Genomic DNA, 17,584 nt, shown 5'->3' with positions numbered 1-17,584 from the left:
AATATATGTGTAGACGGGACTTATGTATTGAAAATACCCTATTAGAGTTGATTGATTTATTTCGATTAGGGGAGACTCGCACTAAAATAAGTAATAGGAGTACTTTGTAATTTTGTACTCGTATGAGATTACAAAGGTTAATTTGATTTTAATGGTTAATGGAAAAGAAAACAAAAAAAGAATGGAGTGGAAAAAGGAATTTTCTTTGTTTACATATTTGATGTGATACGAGTTAATAGGTGGAATAATTTGATTGGTTAATAATTGTTGTAAGGGAATTAAAAGGAAATTAATTCCCTTTCAAAAAAAAAAGGAAATTAATTGAATGACTTTATTTTATCATTTTTTCATACATTTCTATTGAACTTGAAGTGTCAAATGTGAAAGTTTAATAATTTTTTTTTTTAAAAAACGATATTTTCTTTAAATTATTTCTTTTCATCTCCCAACAATTCTATCAAAATTATTCTAACCAAAATTTAGAATCAGCTAATTATTTATTTTGATTTTTTTTTTTACTTTGCTTTATATTTTACATTTTTACTTCAATCCTACTATACCTCCCAATCTCCCATAAGTAAGAAAGCCCGATCATATCCCAAGATTATACTTCATATATTAGGTCATTTTAACACGTATGGTTGAACCATATTGAATGTGCCACAAGCACAATTGAATAGAGTCCATGCTCCATATATAGCTAGCCAAGTATATTGTTAGAACATGTGGTACAAAAACACGTACTAAAGTGATTGTTATAATGTTATAAAACTTTGTTTGACATTGAATATGTATTAATATATGGTTTATTCTCACATTTACTTAAAAACATTATATTTATTATTGGTTGCTTTAATTTAGAACAAGTACTTCAAACAGAAGTTTAATTAATCAAAATTTACTTTAATTACGTACTAAAAGGTTAATAAATATATACTCCCTCCGTCCCTTATTTAGATTCTTACTTTTCTCTTTTATGTGAGTAAAAATGTTAGAAGTAAGAATCTAATTAAGGGACGGAGGTTCGGAGGGAGTACAAAATGTAGTACTTGGAATGAAATAAATGCGAGTTGACAAGATTATGTTCTGAAGTAATGAACGAAATGCATGTATCAAGAAAAACGAGCCTTACATAAATGGAGTTCTCATCATCTCATGCATGCAAATGAATGAAAGGTTAATATGAACAAAAGAAATATGAAGATATAAACACAATCTCTATTGAGTTGTAGGATAACTAGTCCTAGCTTAGTCAAGAAAGACAATTAATTCTAAGAATTGGTGACTAATTTGGATATTACACCCAAAACCATCAACTTGTATTTACCCAAATCTTAATTATTTGTAGTGTTTTACGGAATTCTATGTCCTAAACAATCGACATTAGATTAAATTCAATCCAGCCATTCTTGATTCAACATTTATGAGAACACAACGTTTCAATTATTTCATTCATCAAGCTAAAGAGGATTGTTTTTATGAATAACCAAGGGTCTGTTTACTTTAGCTCCTAATTTCCTTCTCTCATAAAATATTAATTTTAGTTTTATTCAGTTCAGTTTAGTTCAGTTTAGCTAGTAAATATGAACAGACCCCAAGTCAATTACAATATTTGACTAATTAATGTTATACGAAGTACTCCGTAGTAATTTAGAGTACCTACAAAAATAGAAATAGTCAATTACGTACTATGCACATATCAGTATATCACTATATCATCATAATATGACATGCATGGACGGCAAGGTCAACACCAAGTTATACATTACTTAGCAATGGTTTATATATTCAATACCTAGCTTCCTCTTAGAGTAATATTATGGCAATTAACAATACTAAATTAAATAATTGCTAGGCAAAAGAAAAACTTTAAAATTAGCTAGGTTGAGAGTTTATAGTTTCATTAATTTTTTTATTTTTTTTTCACATACATGTGTTAAAAAAATTAATTACCAATGTTTTGTGATTGTATTTTCTTATATGCGTCCCTTAAATAAAATAAAATATAAGAGAGTGTTTTGATCATATTCTAAATTACAAGAGATTGAGCCTATTAATGTGATAACTTTTATTATCATAGATCGATTAAAGAAATTTATATATTTGCATAATATGGTAAGCTCGATTAATTTGAGGAGAGGGAAAAGTAAAGCGTTGATCAAATGAATGTTCCTTCAATGACTAACCAATTGACTTGTTAGGTACGAGTAGAAGGAAGACTCAAAGCTAATAGGGTTGAGTCGTTGTCAATAGGCATAATGAATTGGATCAATTCCATAATGTGTGTTTGAACAAGTAAAGAATTAATATCTTTGCCACTAACACCAAATTGGAAGCTAATATGTCTTAATCATCCCATCAATTCTAAGTACTATTCGTAATACAAGTAATATTCAAGAAGCATTTGATAAATGCTACATTTTAATTGGTCCTAATTATAGCTAAATAAGTTTTAAGCAAACTTCTTCTATGGACCCATGATATGTGTATTATTTAAGGGGGTAAAAATGGTTCCCACTTGAAAAGGAAAGGTTTGACTTATATATAATTGAAATTAAAGTGTCCAAGGTGTTTATTGTCATGTTGTGCCTTAGCTTGTACCATCTACTTAAGAATATATATAATTTACCAAGATGTGTAATAGCATAAGATGGGCTAGCTGTTGGTGGTTGGCGGAGTTTGAAGATCGATTGTGTTATGTTATTGTGTACTTCAATTCATATATTATTTAGGACGAATATTTTATTATTAAATGTAAATGTTTATTATACTCGATCTATAATTACGAACATAAAATAGTGCCACGTATGTATTTTTTTAAAATAAATAATTCTATACACCTTAAGTAATTAAACAAACTCTAATTGTACAAGCAATTTTATAATTTTACCTAATAAGACTATATTTCCCAAAATTATAATAAATAATAAAAAATAAAATTAAAAAAACTAAAAAAAAACTTTAAAAATGCGTTTTCCGGGAGTCGAACCCCGGGTCTATTGCTTGGAGGACAATTATCCTAAACGTTGGACTACAAACGCTTATTTAATTATCTTTAAAACGTTAACTAGATAGTCTTATTTAAATTCATTAGGTTTTTTTTTTTTTTTTTGGAAAAACTACCTATTTGTTGTTTTTCCCCCTTGTTTGTGAAAATTTGTTCAACATGTCAAAATCTGGATTCTCCAAACCAAAAAATCCTGCTATTGTACTATCTCTACTCTTTCTTCATCCATTATAAATGGGATTTTACATTTGATTTTCATTCCTAATTCGTAAACTTACTTTTTCACTCACATTCATACTCATAGTAGTAGCAGGTAAATCAATTTCTCAATTGCCAATTTTCTTAATTTTTTATGTAATTTCTTATTGTATGTTACTTGTTGCTCTAATTTTACTAATTTTATCTGGTTTTTGCTGTTATATGTTTAATGTTTGAACTTTTTTTAGTTTGTATCAATGCTAATTGTTTTTTTTTAAGCTCATAACCTAGTTCTTAATCGTGATTAATGTGATGTTTTTCTTGTTTTTAAGATTAATGCTTATTTAATTAATTGTTGATCAGTTGCTATAATGATGGTAAATTGATACTTTTTAATTGAGTGAATTTGGTATTAGTCGGATATTCAATTCATTTGTTTTAATTGCAGAACAAAAAAGGTTAGATATTTTTCCAAAATTTGTAATGTTTCAAATGATAATAAAGTGATTGTCAATTTGTAATGATTTGGGAAGTTCATATAGCATGAAAGATGAATGAAAAAAAGTTTAGATATTGGTTTTTTGGACTGTAGTATTGGAGTTTGATTAATGTGATTAATTCATTTTATCCCATATTCAATGAAATCTCTTGTAATCATACTTAGTTTTAAAAAATTCTGATTTCGCCACTGGTGTAGACTCATACACTAAACAGTTTGAGACAAGAAGAAGAAATGGCGGCTTTTGCTCCAACAGGAAAGACCCCATCACCAGGAATAGAGATTTCTGAAGAATGGTCAGCTGCTGCAGACACCATAGCAAAAAGTTTTACCAGATCACTGCCTCCTGTTGTATTCATCTGCGGCGCTAAGAACAGTGGCAAAACCACTTTCTCTCGTTACCTCCTTAACACTTTCCTCCCCAGGTTAGATTCCTCTCTAATTTGTATATTGGCAAATAATTTCATGTCAGTTCTCATAAGTTTACCTTTTCCCTCTTGAAATTATATGGCATTTTTTGGGCAGTTGAAGATTTATCTAGATTTTTTGTTTCATTTTGTGCCTGCTTAATTCCTGGTTTTGCTACGGAGTATTCTTTGGGTACTGTGTGAACTTGAATACTTTGTTGGTAAAGTTGGAATGCAACTAGGGTCTTACATGAACCTCCTAGCTTTTGTATGGAACAATAATATTTCGGATTGTATGAGTTTATGTAATGAACCTTTGTAACTGAACATCATTTACATAATTTATGTTTTAGTTTTTAGTAGTGCAGTTTTGTTGCTGATTGGTTTTTGTCAATCAAATTGGTAACTGGATTTGAGCTCATGCTGATATTCTTCCTGCAGAGTTTACTTCTCTTTAAGGATTCTTCTTAGAATTTTTAGCAAAAGAGGTTAACATATGTTTGTGTCCCCTTGAACTTGAGCATGCATACTGATAAAAAAAAAAAAAAAAGAAAAAAAAGCCATTGCTTCTCAAAATAGTCTGCAACTTAAAACAAGGCATTTTTGTTGTGTTTGCTGGCAAACTTGTATTAATTGGTTTTTGCTTGGGTTTCTTGGTAGACTTTGGAGCAACCATTAGTTACTTCTGCATTGAATGTTTTTTTTTTTTTTTTTTTGTTTTTTTCCTAGATGTATTAAACTGTTGTGATATTGGAAAAGTTCAAACTTCACATAACTTATTTTGTATTGAGTGAATATTTTTATAAATGTCACTCAATGATAATATGATTGCTTCTGGTTGGCAGATACAAAAGTGTAGTTTATCTGGATACAGATGTTGGACAGCCAGAGTTCACTCCTCCTGGATGCCTATCCCTCACTATCATTGATGAAGCAACTCCAGGTGCTTTTATTTTGGGATTTAATTTTTCCCTTTTCTTATCTGTGTGTATGTGTTATATTTTTAAATATATATGCGATGTATAATCTATTTTTAACTTATAGAATGTGTTTCATCAGAAGACACTAATTATTATAATGTTTTTCCGTTTCTAATTAATTTTGTTTCCTTCATCCAGACTTAACAATCCCTTGTCTGAAGACACCTCAGAGGTAAACTTCCTATTGTAATATATGCTTCCATGTCCTTTAAGAAATTGTTAATCATATTGTTGGTGAAATAAAAAAAATTAGATGCATCTGCAACGTCATTATTGACCATTATGCTTGGGTTTGACGTATGACATTGCTTTTTCTATTTGGAGCTCTGTTTTCTTATGCTCTAGTTTCTTGTGTGCAGTAAATGGACATGTTATGTCTTTATGCTTTAATTTATTGTGTTTGGTATGTGTTGGTTGATAAGTTTGCACAAAAACATTGAACCTCCTTCTGTGTAATGTGCTAATCTTGATATATGATCAATGATAGCTGTTTCTTTGCATGGGTGTCTGCAGATGCTATTTCTTTGGAGATGTTTCTTCAAAAAGGGACCCTGAAACATACTTGAATTGTATATTTGCGTTGTATGATCACTATAGAAAGGACCTAAGAATTTCATGTAAGAATGGAAGCCCTGGTGCAGCTGAGCTACCCCTTATTATAAACACGCCTGGTTGGGTGAAAGGTAGGCTGTGAAACTATCACTTTTTTTTCTTCAACATTGTACTGTTCTTCTTTGGGGATACTATTAATGTGTTACTCACATTCTTATTGCACAACAGGTCTTGGTTTTGATATACTGGTTGATATTTTGAAACACATTGCTGCTACACATGTGGTCAAGATCAATATATCTTCTGAACGTAAGAATCTACCCAGTGGCGCATTCTGGCTTGATGAACTTGATGAATGTTCCGTAAATTTGGTGGAGATCACTTCTGCTCGCAAGGATTCCTACAACCGATCGTAAGTTCTTAAAATATATTTATGTGAACCGGTGGAATGCTAGGTTTATATATCTGCAAATCTGCAACTATTCAAATCTGTTTTATCATGAATGTTCTATTACTTCTCTCCAAATTCTGTTGTGACTTTTGGGCTGTTTTTCACAAAACCCAGCTGGTAGCGCTTATATGTTTGAACCTGATGACCAATAATGTTTGGCTTGAAATAAAAAGATGACGTTCGTAGATTGTTAACTATACCTGATGTAGGCACAATACTAATTTGACACCTGGATCTGTTTAGGTTTTGCATGTTTTATTAATTAATGTCCAAACTTTATCCATATTAACCTTATCTTTTTCTAGAACACTTATAACTGGCCCCTTTGTTTATCCTAACCAAATTTGACAATAGAACGTTTGACTAATGGGGTAGATTTGCCTCAGGGGTGTTTATTTAATTGAATCAATCTGAAGTTGTTGACAACCGACAAAACAATGTATGAGTGCAGGAAATTATTCTTTCATCGTCCACCTCCTCCCCTCTGAACAGCATTTATCTCTTTCACTCCCAGCTGTAGTTTGGACATGAGGGTGCAATACTGCAATGTTCCTTGTTTTATTGTTGATTACTGTTTCTACTCTTGCATAGATTTCTTGTCAATAGAAAAACCCGTATTTGCAACCTTTGTCTTCTTTTTCTGAAGATTAAGAGAATCAATTTTTTTCCCCCTCATGTGTTGGTTTAACTGTCTCCCAAGGTGTTGGTGCAGAAAGAAGCACGTCTTATTAGAGAGCTACGACTGATGGCTTACTTTAGGCAGTGCTTTCCAAGTAGTATGAGTATCACCACAATCAAAGAACTTGCTCTTGAATTAGCCTCTCTTACTCCTTACCAAGTCCCTATATCAAGTATCAAAATCAGGCATCTTCATTGTGAGGTTTGTTGTTTTAATTGCTCCTTACCAAGTTCCTATACTTGTATGTTTTTGAACCATCACTACTCTTATAATTACATGTTTTTCTATTTGATGTCATTATATGCAGACCATTGTCATTTGTGTTCCAATGATCATGGTCATTTTTATGTAATATTTGTGCTAGGTACCAAATTCTGAAGTCTTCTACAGTTTGAATGCAACAATAGTAGGATTTGGCTGTTAGCTGTGAAGACTCTCAATCTTTGCCTGTCTGTGTTGGCCTTGGTATGTCCTATATATTACTACGTATATATTTATAAGACACAATCAGTATTAAATATTAAATGCTGAGTTGTATTTTGTTTTCTATGCCACATATCACACTTCTAATTTTGAAAGAAATATTGTTGTTAATTTGCTATCTGCAAAGCACACTATTCATTGGCGTATGGGCAAAGTTGTCTGATTGTATTTATATTATTCTGCGGTCCAGGTATCGTGAGAGGCATTGATTCATTGAAGAATGTGATCTATTTTATCACACCTGTTCCGCAGAATATCCTAGCTGGTGTAGATCTTCTCCTACAAGGATATATTCAGATACCTATTGGCTTGCTGCAGGTATGATAATAGTTTTTCTTGATGATTTTTCCCCATAGCTCATTAAGGTCTGTAATTTCCTTTTGCCCTTCATATATCGTTAATGCAATACTGAAAAATCTTATTGAACTATTAACTAGCCTTCACTTTTTGTTTTTCCTTTTAATTTTCTCAAAATCTCAATCGTGTCTTAAGTTTAATCTTTCATAAAACTCTTTGCTAGCGGTATCATCTACTGTAATATTGGAAAACTTAACTTGCTATATGTTAGACAGCTTGTTATTTTCCTATGGCTCAAAATCTAAATGTGGCTTTATTTACAAAGGATGAAGGGAGTGTTATTAATTTTTGAGAAGGGGCAGGCAAATTTATGAACCAACATATTTATTCCTGATGTGATTACTGGATGCATAAAATTTTATCAGTTCCATTGTTTCTTACATTCAATAAACTCTTCTAACCCCTAACATCTTGACTTTGCTAATGCTTTATGATCTTTCTCTTCAGGTACAAGGTTGCATGTCACCTTACATGTCTGGAAATGTCATCCCCACAAAGGCACAAACTAGCTGATAGACTTTGTCCAACTGATGAAGAATGTCAGAGTAGCGGAGAAGAAAGCTGTAATCTACTTATGATATAATTGTAGGTTTAAGTTAATTTATTAGTACTAACTAGCGTTGAGAACATTAGGTGACTGCCGGATGAGGATGCATCTATGCATGAACTTAGCTATATAACTTAGTTATCAAATACTAACAGAACATTATGTGAAGGCAGGAAGAGGGAGCATCAATCCATGAATTTAGCTGTAATTTATATGGGCACATTTTGTTTTTACAGTGGTCGTTTGATGGACAATATTATGGCACAATCGATAGTGTTTCTGATCCTCAGTTTGTGGAAACTCTGCGAAAAAATTAATCTGAGAATGAATACAGAGGATGCCAAGATGGATAAAAGGGGGAGGAATTATACACAAGGACCAAGGTTAAGAATGGATTGACAACGCCTTTAATAGGTAGAACCATGGAAGAGAATAATTTGTTTCAAGAAATAACAAGTTTCATTAATTCTACCTTTTAAAATGCCTTATTGTGCTATCAGTCCATGTTTTTAAGCACTTGAGAGCTTGAGAATTCGTTTCTGGACAAACATCATGGTACTGATGTTGATGTCATAACCGACATAACCCTAATTTATGCATGCTGAAACAAACAGCTTAGTGACTTGAAGCAGACAAGACAGGGAATACAAAACCAAAGTAGAAATTTCTCACTTGTACTAGAGTACAAAACAAAAGTCGTTGAATTTGCCGGGAATCGAACCCGGGTCTATTGCTTGGAAGGCAATTATCCTAACCGTTGGACTAGAAACGCTTTCTTGTGAAACCTTCATTCTCTAAATTCATACTAGTATTTGAACATCTAACTCAACATTTGGGTATTAATTATGTTAAGAGAGGTTTATGAATAAGTACTATGTTTAGATATTTAAATAGCATTAGTTATTAAGTGAATTAAGTATAATGTTACCTTAGGGAACATGTATGTGCATACAGGACAATTAGTATAGTAGAAGTGTAGATAAATATATTACAGCATTATTTTTTTTTAAAAAAATAATCTCCAAACAATGAAACCTGGGAAGTGGTACGTTTATAGCTATAGGAGGATATAAACATTTAGAGTTTGTATATACTTGAAATATTTGGGTATGAAAAATATCTTTGGCAAACTTTATAGCTACACGAGGAGGGTATAATATTTAGTTTATACATGTACTTGAAACATTTGGGTATAAAAAATATCTTAGGAAATGAATGGAATATGATGATACTATCCTCCACAAGAAAAAAAGACTTGTTTTAATTCCTCAAAATTATAAGACAATAAATCAAACATTGTTTAAATTTTTAATAAAGAATCAAACACCAAAAAGCCCGTCTAGCTCAGTTGGTAGAGCGCAAGGCTCTTAACCTTGTGGTCGTGGGTTCGAGCCCCACGGTGGGCGATTTAGTTTTTATTTTTTTGTATTATTAAAAATCAAAATATAATATATATTTTGTACGACAGTGATCAACAAGCGTCAGTATGTCCGAGTGGTTAAGGAGACAGACTCGAAATCTGTTGGGCTTTGCCTGCGCAGGTTCGAATCCTGCTGCTGACGATCTTTTTTAATATTTTTTCTAAAGCATTTTTTTTTTCCCATGAAATTGTTAGCAAAATAAATCGGTGGTCACCTTGAAATTGTTGCCATGGAAAATTGAGCTACCTGGATCAGATTTAGATACTCCTAGGAAACAATAAACAAGCATTACACAGAAATATAAGATCATTAATTTTAGCAAAGTCTAATTAATAGTTGCTCTATAATTGTGCCATTTATATATTGTTATTTTTCTCCATTTATTTGGTAATTTTGTTCAACTAGTACATTAACATAATAAAATATTGTTAACATAGAAAGACAATATATTCAAGCTTACAATCATATACTGATTGCACTTAAGCTGAAACATAACTTATTTCACTTCAAATATAATGTCGGTTTTCATTTTTCATGGTTACTTTTGTGTAAATTACACAATGAAATAAATATAATAAGTAGTATTATTTGATCAAATGATTATGCTATTTGTATATATTATTGAGAACTTTTTATCAAAACTTTTAAATTTTAGTTTGAACTTTAAAGTGATTTTCATTTGGAATCATTACTCTACATGAATCATAGTTCTTATTAAGTTAATCAAGTGATACCTCACCCCAAGACTACACTTTTGCCAAAGCTAAAGATGCTCAATTTGAAAATAATTAAGCATGGAGTACAAACAATCTCACCACAAACAACATTTTTACATCAACATAATAAGAAGTATATACTTTGTACATAGAACTAATTAAACTCTCAAATACCACAAATAGTAAACCCGAGGTTGCTCGCAATATCTCTAAATATACAAGTAAATCTCAAAAAACATACATTTTGTTTTTTTTTTTGGGCATTAGTGAATACAAGACACAACTAAACCCGCCACTTTTAGCCTATGACTATTTTACAAGCTACAAACTCTATTAGACCACACTACAACTAGCATAATTAACATAATAAGGATTACAAACGTTAAGAAAACTCTATAATGACCATAAAACTTTTTCTATATTGGACGTTTGGAGCATTAGAGAGAGTAAAGGGATGAACCTTTTCTCTTATCTCCATTACGATACCTGTAAACAAAGTTAGGGTGAGTATTTTGTATATTGTAATGAAGATTAAGACTCTGTTCACATTACCCAGTTTAGTTGTTTTCAGTAAATCAAAACAGACTCTTAGGACCTGATGTGATTTATTAAACTGAGCTGAATCAAACTAAACTGATTGGAGTTAAAGTGAAATGAACTGAATATTTTGTGAGAGAAGAAAATTAGGTACTGAATTAAAGTAAAATGAACTGAATTGATTGGAGCTGAATTAAACAGAACTGAACCGAATAAAAAATAAGTTGGAGAGAACACCTTATTTTGTTAAAGAAAAAGCGGTCAACAAACTTGATGATATTGCCAAACAAAAGAGTAAAATAAATAAAAAGGACCCACACATGACATACTTTGGCCATAAATCTTAAATATTTCCTTTCCAGCCATTTTTCCTCATAAATTGACGATCAAACTTGATCAAAAATTCATAAATTTTATCCCTCTGTTTCTCTTTCTCTCTCCTCTGATCTTCTTCTGACACACACCTCCACGCACTCCGTAACTAATTTATTTTCCCACCAACAAACTCTCCTCCTTCCTTCTTCCTCTGTTTTTCTTCAACAATGGCGATTTCATCTTCATCTTCAACCTTCCTCCATGAAAAGAAATACCCCTTCATCTTCATCCTCTCTCTCCTCTTCCTCTCCTTCACCTTCCTCCTCATCTCCAACTCTCAATCATCCTCCTTCTCTCTCCCCTCCTTCAACTTCTATCGCCGCGGCACGCCTCTCCAACCCCTAACAATCTCTCCACAACCTTCCGCCGTCGTCGCCACTCCGATCGATTCGCCGGAATCTCCAGCGAAGGTTTCCGTCTCCGGCGAGATTGATTCCGACGGAGATCTGTTGAATTTGAAATGGGAGGTGTGTAAGGGTGGATTGTCGGCGGTTGATTATATACCTTGCCTTGATAATTGGAAAGCGATTAAGGCTTTGAAATCGAGGAAGCATATGGAACATCGAGAGCGGCATTGCCCTATGCCGAATTCTCGGTGTTTGGTTCCGTTGCCGCGAGGTTATAAGATTCCTATCCCCTGGCCTAAAAGTCGGGACATGGTGAGCTTGTTACTTGCTTATTGGTAAGGTTTTAGTTTTTTCTTTTCAATACTCCGATTAATTTCATGTAGGAGTACGAGTGGTGTCGTGTCGTGGATGTCGTCTAGCTTAGTTGGTATCTCGTTTCGGGATGGTTTGGTGTTGGTATGTTCGATATCTAATGTTGCTGTAGATCATAGGTTAAAAAAGAACTGGTGTTAGAAGTGTGGATGTCATTTAGTTTAGTTGGTAACTGGGGGATGGAATAAAGTTGAAATCTAGGATTAATATCGAGTTATGTTTACATCATTGTGCTATTGTAGTAGATCAAAGGTTTAAAACTTAAAAAAAATGCCTTTTCTAAAGAATCATTAGAAAATTCACAAGACTATTTTATATATTAGATCATAGGTTAAAAAAATTAAAATTTGTAAATGTAAATTATTGAGAATGTTTAAAGGACCGCAAAAGGGGAAAGTTTGGTGTATGACACAATGAAATTATAATAATGTTTGTACTAGATTTGCTAAGTTCTAGACAAGGGGATTATATTATTAAAATTTTAGTATGATGCTTTTAATAATTGTTGATCAGTATAGTATACGTGTGTTTTAAATAAAGTATAATTATAGACTAATAAAATTAGGGGTAGGTTAGTTAAGGTATAAACCATATAGTAGCTTGTCAAATGAAATGTGGCATGTGGGCTATGTATGAGTTGTTACAATGTAATGTAGTGTATTGGAATACAAGAAAAGAAACTTGGAGTTATTTGGACTTACAAGAGTTGTTCTTAAGTAGGATATGATTGCACATGGGTGGATGTTTTGTGTGATTATGTCATGGAATGATGATCATTGTTAATTGTACTTAATTCTTGTGTGGTTTACATGTGAGTATGACCCTTCATTTTACCTCAAGTGTCTATGTCGGATCCTTGACTGTCTAAGTCGGATCCTTACCTCTCCAACATAGATTGGGTATAAACGTACTTTTAAGTGTCTTGTTGGGAATTGCTTCATTATGGATCAAAACATGGAACTTAGCTGAGTCAGACTTGTACATGAATCTGTGGCTACCTTAAATTGTACTTTTTTTCCTACCAAAGTGTTACCGGCCATGATTAATAGTAGAAGAAATTGTAGTTTTACATGAGCTGTCTGAGTATTTTGGTGCTGGGATGTTTTCTTTCATGCACTAGAAAGTAGAGAGTCAGCGTGATGATTTTGCTACTAGTTTTTCTCCGCGACACTGCTTTTACTTACATTCTAGGCTTGTCAAGTATCTGATATGTTAGTCTAATGTTTGCTCAACAACTTTGTTTATGACACAGATTTGGTACGATAATGTCCCTCACCCAAAGCTAGTAGACTACAAGAAGGATCAGCATTGGGTTGTAAAGTCAGGTGATCATTTTATTTTTCCTGGAGGTGGAACTCAATTTAAGGAAGGTGTTGCAAACTATATCCAGTTTATTGAAAAGGTATATTTCTCGATTTAGTTTTGTTATTTAAAAACATCACAGAAATTTATGATGCTAGATTGCTAGTACGAGTACTACTTTGGTTGAAGATAGAATTTTTATACTACATAACTGCATCTGATGTCTGATATACTTTAGGGTAGAACATATCCACCTTCCTGGCCGAAAAAATTTATATTTAATGGAATACTACAATATTATATTCTGACTTTAAAGGTCTTTCCCTGACTAAAGTGATAACTTATAAGTTGTCTCTAGATTGAAATGTCATCTTCTCACCCTGGTCTTATGCTAAGTTTGTTATTACAAATTTATGACAGTTATGAAAATTACAAGATTTGTCTTTATTTGTACAAGATTTCAGAGTTTAATTAGAACCTGTGTCAACTTGTAGCAGAATTTTCCAACTTTTCTCATTTGCTTGTAAATAGTCTTCGTTGCTCTATATGCCTTTAAGTTGACTCTTCTTTTACTCTTTATTAGGCTACACCCCTTGTCAAATGGGGTCAAAACATCAGGGTTGTTCTGGATGTTGGTTGCGGAGTTGCCAGCTTTGGAGGACATTTGTTGGATAAAGATGTTCTCACCATGTCATTGGCCCCTAAAGATGAACACGAAGCTCAAATACAGTTTGCTCTAGAACGTGGAATTCCTGCATTTCTTTCAGTTATTGGAACTCAACAACTAACATTTCCAGATAATGCCTATGATCTCATTCATTGTGCTAGGTGCAGGGTTCATTGGGATGCAGATGGTACGTCCTGAGAGCCACCTTATACTTTTGTTTGATTTCTCATGTGTCTCATTCTATAGTTTTCTGCAACATGATAATAACTAAGGTGATTCTAAACTGGAAAATAAGGGATTGTATCAGAGCATAATTTGTGCAGTATTTAATTACTTAGTATGACTACTAAGAAAAATTTGTGTTTGTTAAACTGCAGCTTAGCCACTCAATTTCGATGCTCTTTATTTATAGTTTTATACCTGCTAATGTATTACACAATACACAAGCAGTATCTTAATTTCATTTATCTGGATCTTGGGGATGAAAGTCATATGTTGACAAATATGATGGGAGGGAAATTTAATTTGGATTAGGCTTTAGTAGTGGATTACTGGAAGGCAATTCAAGTTCATTGATTTGAGAAGACCAAAGCGCTGCCACAATTATCAACTATAGCTCCTTCACTTAATTCATTGTTCAGTTATATCTACTATCCTTATTCCTCTCTTAGCTTGCATCATTCATAAATCAAACTTGTAGATTTGTATATACACCACTGGTGAAAATGTTTTTCTGTATAACTTGGTCCTTTTATCAGTCTTATGATATCTCTCTTTCTAAGTCTCTTGTTCTTCTGTCTTCTGTGGAAGATTATGCATTAGAGTTCTTAAGGATTGTGTTTCTCTTGAGCATAGGTTGAGTTTGGACAAAATTGACAGATTTGGAATGTAGAGTATCTGGTTAGAGCAAGTGGAATGAAAATGCCAGTTGATAGTTTCTTCTGCATTACATTACAGTAGCTTTTGTTTATCCAACTTGAGTTTTGTTTATTGGTCAACATGTCTGTTTGATACGCTTGTCAGCTTTTGAGTGAAGTAATTTACTTTGCTATGTTTAGCTGCCCAATCAGTAAGGACTTTGTATTTGATCTGCCTTATGTTCTTATTCATATTTTGTCTTGTAGGTGGCAAACCTTTATTGGAGCTTAACAGGATTCTCAGGCCCGGGGGGCTCTTCATTTGGTCTGCTACACCAGTCTATCGCAAAGATGAAAAGGACGTGACCGTATGGAACTGTATGTTCATTTCGTAACAGGGAGCTTGATGTCAAGAAGTGTTGAATATGTCTGTGATCTCTGTTGTATGTTTTCTTTTTTTTGCAGCCATGGCCGCTTTAACGAAATCGATGTGCTGGAAGGTAGTGGCTAAGACCATGGCGTCAACAGGTATTGGGCTTGTGGTGTATCAGAAACCTGTCTCTCCATCCTGTTACAAGGAACGTGAAAAGAATGAACCGCCAATGTGTGAAATGGGGAGAAATATGTCATGGTACTCACCTCTTCAAAAATGTCTTCCCCAGCTTCCGCCTGAAGCTTCCAGTTGGCCTCCTCTTTGGCCCAAAAGGCTTACTGCCAAACCATATAGCCTCCCTTCAGCACCACTTGTGGAACAAGCATTTCATAATGACACCCGTGACTGGCATGCTCTCGTGACAGATGTTTACATAGGTGGCCTTGGAATAAACTGGTCAAGTGTGCGTAATGTAATGGACATGACTGCTGGTCACGGAGGGTTAGTTTTTTTACCAAGTGACCTTACCTTTGTTAGTTTGTTCTCTGTACGTATTGGTTGCCCTTGTTTATCAAATTTTATAGCAGAATTGCTTTATTCTGATCAGTTTTTGCATACTACTGTTTGTTGAGCACTTGATTCTTATAGCATTAAGAGAGGAATTATTTAAATGCTATGTCTTCAAATTTTGCTATTCGTTCATTACCATACCTGATCAACTTTGCAACGTAGACTGGCACAATTAAAATTGATTTGTGTTTTAAAATTTTGACATATCAAACGTTTTTACAGATTTGCTGCAGCACTTATTGATATGCCACTGTGGGTGATGAATGTTGTTCCAGTCCATGAGCCAGATACACTTCCCATAATTTTTGACCGAGGGTTAATTGGAGTATATCATGATTGGTGTGAATCTTTCAACACTTATCCAAGGACTTATGATCTCCTGCACTCTACTTTCCTCTTCAGCAATCTCCCAAACGGGTAAAACTGCAAATATTTACCTTTATAGAGTTCATTTTTCTATAAATGTCTGTTCTTTCAGAGTGAAGTTCTTCACTGATATCAAGTGAGTCAGTTCAACCATATTGTTTTCATCTATTTGATGATCTGAAGTTTTGTGCCATTCAGGTGTGACATCATAGATTTGGCTGCAGAGATTGATCGCATTGTAAGACCAGGTGGGTGGGTAGTGATTCAAGAAACCAAAGAACAGATCAACAGCATAGGAGCAATTTTTCGTTCTCTTCAGTGGTCCGTGAATCTCTACAATGATCGATATCTTGTTGGCCAGAAAAGTTTCTGGCGTCCTCATGGTGGTCGGGTGCAAAGATGAACAAAGGCACTAAGCAAAGAAATGAACAAGTACGACATTCTATTGTATTTTTCAATGCAATTTTACCATTCTTTTGATACCACATATCACGTATGGATGGTTAGTATGTATAAGGATTTCCTGGAATGTTCTGATTACATGCCTTATAGAGGCATGCTTGGAATGAGGGAAATTATTTAAGGGATGATATAGTTAGATAATGACGTGTTAAATAAGCGAGAATGGTGGTGCACTTGAAGGCAGAGGAGGTGGTCTATTACCTTAACAACCACCCCCGCCTCCACCCACTTTGCAACTTCTTATTTAACTCTTATTATCTCCCCTTAAATAATTTACTCCATCCCAAGCGAGCCACTGAAGATGAAATGAAGGAAAAATTATGTTAGGAATGGTCTCTGCATAATGTTTACGATCTTTTTTCCCTGGTTGATTCTGCTCTTCCTGTGCTGTTATTAGCAGGTGGTGCTAAATTAGAACAAACACATTTAAACAAACAGAAGCACTAGTAATAAATTTACATAAGTAAAGATGGCCTGAGCCAAATACTTTTGATCCAACATGATGTTAATACAACCTCGTGCCTGCAGCGCACATCCACATTAATCAGGTGTTTTCTTAAAATAGGGACCATTAGAAATTGCTACAAATTTGTACTTAGAATAAGGAAGATATCAAGAGAGACTGCTTACACAAGCAGAAATTAAGATATCAACGCATTAACTAACCTGTAAGAGGCTGTTTATACTTTATACTCCTCGACGTTTCAAATGGTTTGTGTACATTAAAGGAGAGTCGAGAAAAATACAATTCAGTAAAGAGAGTTATATCAAGTGTGCAATGTTTGATCATAATCGCAAGAAAAAAGAGTTTTAAAAACAGCCATTGCAACATATGGCACTATGGCAGTATAAAACTTCATTCCTCAAACTCCGAAAATAACTCGTTACACGGGAACAATTTCAACAGGTATAAAAAAACAGTAGCACATTACACACATTCAAAATTTCAAACAAACAGAAACAAAGATACAAGTAATGTAATTTACAAAGGTAAAGTGGAGACATGATAGCCAGAGTGCATAAATAATGAGTATAACCTAAGCACTGGCCACATGATAC

General features: G+C 33.5%; 1 protein-coding gene, 3 non-coding genes and 1 pseudogene across 4 annotated transcripts; 4 read left to right on the top strand and 1 right to left on the bottom strand.

Annotated features, from left to right (window-relative positions):
* The first annotated feature begins 3,104 nt into the window (after positions 1-3,104).
* LOC110733480 lies at positions 3,105-8,443 on the top strand (annotated as a pseudogene).
* Positions 8,444-8,860: 417 nt separating this feature from the next.
* TRNAG-UCC lies at positions 8,861-8,932 on the bottom strand. Its single transcript has one exon. It is a non-coding gene; the product is annotated as a tRNA-Gly (tRNA).
* A 561-nt stretch (positions 8,933-9,493) lies between these two features.
* Positions 9,494-9,566, top strand: TRNAK-CUU. The gene has a single exon. It is a non-coding gene; the product is annotated as a tRNA-Lys (tRNA).
* Positions 9,567-9,640: 74 nt separating this feature from the next.
* On the top strand, positions 9,641-9,722 carry TRNAS-CGA. Its single transcript has one exon. It is a non-coding gene; the product is annotated as a tRNA-Ser (tRNA).
* Positions 9,723-10,970: 1,248 nt separating this feature from the next.
* On the top strand, positions 10,971-16,882 carry LOC110733479 (probable methyltransferase PMT23). Its single transcript, XM_021913534.1, has 7 exons — positions 10,971-11,868; positions 13,181-13,330; positions 13,814-14,084; positions 15,022-15,132; positions 15,220-15,628; positions 15,920-16,114; positions 16,262-16,882. Exons 1-7 carry the CDS (start codon positions 11,377-11,379, stop codon positions 16,464-16,466), a joined length of 1,833 nt encoding a protein of 610 aa, XP_021769226.1. The 5' UTR covers positions 10,971-11,376; the 3' UTR covers positions 16,467-16,882.
* The last annotated feature ends 702 nt before the right edge of the window (positions 16,883-17,584 follow it).

The sequence above is a fragment of the Chenopodium quinoa genome, unplaced genomic scaffold (genome assembly GCF_001683475.1).
Source record: "Chenopodium quinoa cultivar QQ74 unplaced genomic scaffold, ASM168347v1, whole genome shotgun sequence".
Lineage (NCBI taxonomy): Eukaryota > Viridiplantae > Streptophyta > Magnoliopsida > Caryophyllales > Amaranthaceae > Chenopodium > Chenopodium quinoa.
The sequence above is the reverse complement of the archived record's forward strand: the minus strand, read 5'-3'. Positions and strand labels throughout refer to the sequence as shown.

What these genes read in the sequence shown, in the direction of transcription:
- LOC110733479 (XM_021913534.1), top strand. Translation starts at nt 11,377, where the DNA reads ATGGCGATTTCATCTTCATCTTCAACCTTCCTCCATGAAAAGAAATAC. An exon ending in GGCCTAAAAGTCGGGACATG is followed by an intron (nt 11,869 to 13,180) that starts GTGAGCTTGTTA and finishes TTTATGACACAG; the next exon opens with ATTTGGTACGATAATGTCCC. An exon ending in GGACGTGACCGTATGGAACT is followed by an intron (nt 15,133 to 15,219) that starts GTATGTTCATTT and finishes TTTTTTTTGCAG; the next exon opens with CCATGGCCGCTTTAACGAAA.